A 3962-nucleotide genomic window follows, 5' to 3' on the forward strand; every position below is an offset into this window, starting at 1 on the left:
TGCCAAGGTGGGGGTATATGCCTTCCTCAAGAAGTACAACATCTTCGGGATCAACGACATCGTTGCGATGAAGAAGGCTGACCCTGTAGAGATGGCTTAAGTTCGGAAGGCGGAAGACGGATGCTTGGGAAACAGCATGACTGCCGACCTAGCGGCATCTGTGTGTGATCTTTGTTTTCCATGTGGGCAGGAGTGGAACATAGCACCATCTCTCAATTTTTTCTTTTCTGTGTGTGGATCTGCGTGGGGATGTGGGGGCGTGTGGGTGTGACGGTGGTGTTTAAGAGGCGAAGGTCGGGAAAGGACGATAGCGCTCGCGTGCCATGGACATAGTCTAAGAGATATAGAAAGTTCTTGTTTATTTCTCCGCAAAGCTTTTTACGCGCTTGGTAAATGCAGTGGGGTTTAATTGAGCGCCACATGCTTTCGATCAGTAAAGAATACCGCCAGAATGCCGAGGACGGGAAGGGAGAGAACGAAAATGAGGGTGCCGAGATGCGTGGGGGGAGACGGAAGAGAAAGAGAAAGAGGAATACAGTGGAGACGAGACTAGCCGAGAGCTTGATAGGAGAGTCGATGGTATTCACACACGCTCACAAGCATGTGCAAGCGCTTGTGAGCACTGCTTTGGATCGAGAGAGATAGTGCACGTAAAACACTTAACACCAAAGTAATGGAATGGGAAGTTACTACAGCATTAAACAATTCTGCACTAAAGAAGATCCCAATTTCCATGAACAAATGGCGATAAAATGACGTTTTTTTGGGGCTCAGTACAATGACTTCTCTGAAAAGTGACATGCTCCTCAGGACGATTCCCACTCAGATACCCCTCTTTTAATTCTCCGTCGCTCACAACGTCTGACTTTGTCACGAAAGGTATATAATGGACGAAATAATTTTATACTTTTGCTTGCTTACCATAGATAAGTGAGCATCAAAATGCCACGGAGTAGACCGATCAAAAAAGTACCTCTGATCGAAAACTTCCACAAGCCATCATTGATAAGTAATTGATGCCGTGCTAAAAGATAAGATGATTTCGTGACTTACTGAATGAGATTCCACCTGATCTGTCTGTAATTCCAACGTGTAGACTTAACTTGGCGAAAAGAGGCACAGCTCTTGCCCTTCCACAGAGCGTTCTTAGCCCTATCCCTTTCTTGCGATAAGAAAGAAAAGCTGGTGCAACTGTGCCTAAAACACCATGTGACAGGCGAGACGTACCATCTCTGACTCTCTTAACGTGCAGGCATTTTTTTAATTGGTCATTTCCGGCTCTGGGCGCGGCCACGACCCCGTCAAGTCAGCGTCCTGGCCCTCTTGCCGACCGAGGCCGGGGTTTTCCGAGCTTTGCTTGCCTTTACTTAACGGCCGAATATTCAGTCATCAGCCATCACAAAATCAGGAATGAAGCACGCCATGACCCCGGAGAAACGTGAACAGCCCCGGCAAGTCCGTCGGGGACTTGATCGCTTGGGCTTGTCGTTTGTGTTTTTGTTTTGCTTTTCATAAACACCGTGTGATACTGTTGTGGTGATCACAGCTTTGAGTGTGCATCTACAGCCCTTCACTTGGTAGATGCGGTAATTAGTCCAGGCGGGTAATTCGCCACCAGGAATGTTCGTCGTACCCCGACTTGCTTCAGATATCTATCAGATGTAGTTTTTCTCTTTACATTACCTTGTTCGCATCCAATGTACGTCGGCATGCACAAGGCAGTATTGGTCTAGATACGGCAGCTTACGGCAGAATATCCAGAGACCAGTCATCCATGTGCCATGTCTCAAGCTTTTTCAGTTCGAGTTCATGAAGCGGACGATGATGAAGAACAGCATTTGAAAGGAGAATTCTACGACACCGAGGGCAGAATATCTACCAATGTTGGCATGCAGTCTCTGGAAGACCACAATCGTGAAATACAGAGGTATGAGCGGAGGGATTGGATTGAAGGGGCTCAGGCGCGTTGTCCTGCAGGAAAGCTGCCCCGAAGATACTATCCAGAAAAATGGCAGAACACGATAATTCGAGACTCACATTAATCAATGCAATTTTTACAGAACCATCGAGGCATTCAGGAGTGCCTCCCATACTCTGAGCGTCCGCTCCTTGGGCTCGGAAGGAAATTCGAAGAGCCAAGTGCCAAATTTGCAAAGCGTGTTCGACAGCTTGCAGATCACTTCACAGGAGGGCAAGGTATCTTGAGACGATTGGTTGGACAAGAAGGGCGTGTCTGAGGCCAAGCCCTACCTCGACGTCTATCAGATTTAAGACCGAAGTCCTGCTCTTGCTGTGGAGGTGTTCAAGGGTTTGGGCTGCCACGTCGTGGGAGGAAAGGAAACAGAAGCAGCAGACGATTCTTGAACAGCTCCATTGGCTTGTGCCTCTGGTGACCGATCTAGCTCTTGGACAGTGCTCGAGGACCTCAGCATGGATCCCATGTTTCTCGTAGGCTTGTGCTTGTTGATAGATCCGGTCTCTTGGTCAAATGTTCGGTGGCAGTGATGGGCTCTGTAGTCCCCTGCAAGCTCTGCCAATTTTCTGGAAAATCTGTTGCAATCGGCAACAAATTTAGGTTCATGTAACATCCATCCTATCTGATGTTTGCACCTGTTTTTATCGATAACGTCTTCGACAGGCAGACGACAGGATGAGCACTGCAGACAACGGCGACGGGCCAAAAAGCGTGGCCGCCATGGCGAAAGCCTTGGCTGCCCAGCGTGGCGAGGAGTACGTGCATGACTTGCTCAAGGGCGAGTTTTATGACGACGGGGGGCGCATTACTACGAACGCGGGTATGCAGTCGGAGGAAGACCACGAGCGTGAGATTCAGCGGTACGTCGAAAGTGGCGACCAGGGAGCAGGGATAGAGGAAGGGGAATGATGTAATCAGGCATAGAAAGCACAAGGTCGCGTGGACGGAGAGGGTAGGGATGCTGCGCGTCAGATTTCTTCTTGTTAATCACCCTCCCTACATTACCACATACCCACGCACCTTAATACCACAGCACGATCCAGATGGTGCGAAGCGCCACACACGCTCTGAGCGTCCGGTCGCAGGGGTCGGAACAGCGCTCGATGAGTCGGATGCAAAGTCTCCGTGCCGTCTTCTCCAGCCGGGAGGACAAGGAGGAGGAAGCAAAGGTGCCTTTGGACGACCTCTTCGACGAGAACGACGTGCCTGTCACCATGACGCGGACCAAGACCGTGACCTCCCTGGACTCGGAGGGCTTATCCTCCGCCCTGGCCGCGGAACTCCTCAAAAAATTTGGCCGCAACGAGCTGCCCGAAAAGAAGAAACCAAAGTGGCTTATTTTCCTTGAGCAACTTTACCAACCCATGCCTCTGATGATCTGGGCTGCCATCATCATCGAGGCGGCCATCGAGTCGTGGCCCGACATGGGCATTCTCCTCGGAATCCAGTTTATGAACGCCTCCCTTTCCTACTACGAGACCACCAAGGCCGGCGACGCCGTTGCGGCCCTCAAAGCCTCCTTGAAACCCCTAGCTTACGTGAAGCGTGACGGAAAATTCCTGTCCATGGACGCGGCTCTCTTGGTGCCCGGTGACCTGGTCTTGCTGGGGGCCGGGGGCGCCATTCCCGCCGACTGTGTCGTGAAGGACTCTCAGATCGATGTCGACCAGGCTGCGTTGACGGGCGAGTCTCTCCCCGTGACTTTTTTCAAGGGCGACAGTGTGAAAATGGGTTCCACCGTGGTCCGCGGTGAGGTCGAGGCAACAGTGGAGGCGACTGGTGCCAACACTTTCTTCGGGCGTACGGCGGCTCTCCTCACCGGTGGGGACGAGGTCTCCAACTTGCAGAAACTTTTGATGCGAATTATGATCATCCTCGTCGTCCTCTCCATGGCCCTTTGCGGTATCGCCTTTGGCTATCTCTTATCGCGAGGCGAGACTGTCCGTGAGTCACTTTCCTTCACGGTGGTGCTCCTGGTCGCCTCCAT

General features: G+C 51.4%; 1 protein-coding gene across 1 annotated transcript in view; it reads left to right on the forward strand.

Moving 5' to 3' along the window:
- Positions 1-3962, forward strand: part of NGA_0635410 (H+-transporting ATPase) — a gene marked incomplete at its 3' end in the record, with an annotated part of 11632 nt that overhangs the window by 1169 nt on the left and 6501 nt on the right. The window contains exons 3-4 of the mRNA XM_005855670.1: positions 2639-2835; positions 3009-3919. Of these exons, the coding sequence (XP_005855732.1) occupies positions 2639-2835; positions 3009-3919 (1108 nt within the window). The remainder of the gene's footprint in view (positions 1-2638; positions 2836-3008; positions 3920-3962) is intronic.

This window comes from Nannochloropsis gaditana, assembly GCF_000240725.1.
Source record: "Nannochloropsis gaditana CCMP526 unplaced genomic scaffold scaffold140, whole genome shotgun sequence".
NCBI lineage: Eukaryota > Eustigmatophyceae > Eustigmatales > Monodopsidaceae > Microchloropsis > Microchloropsis gaditana.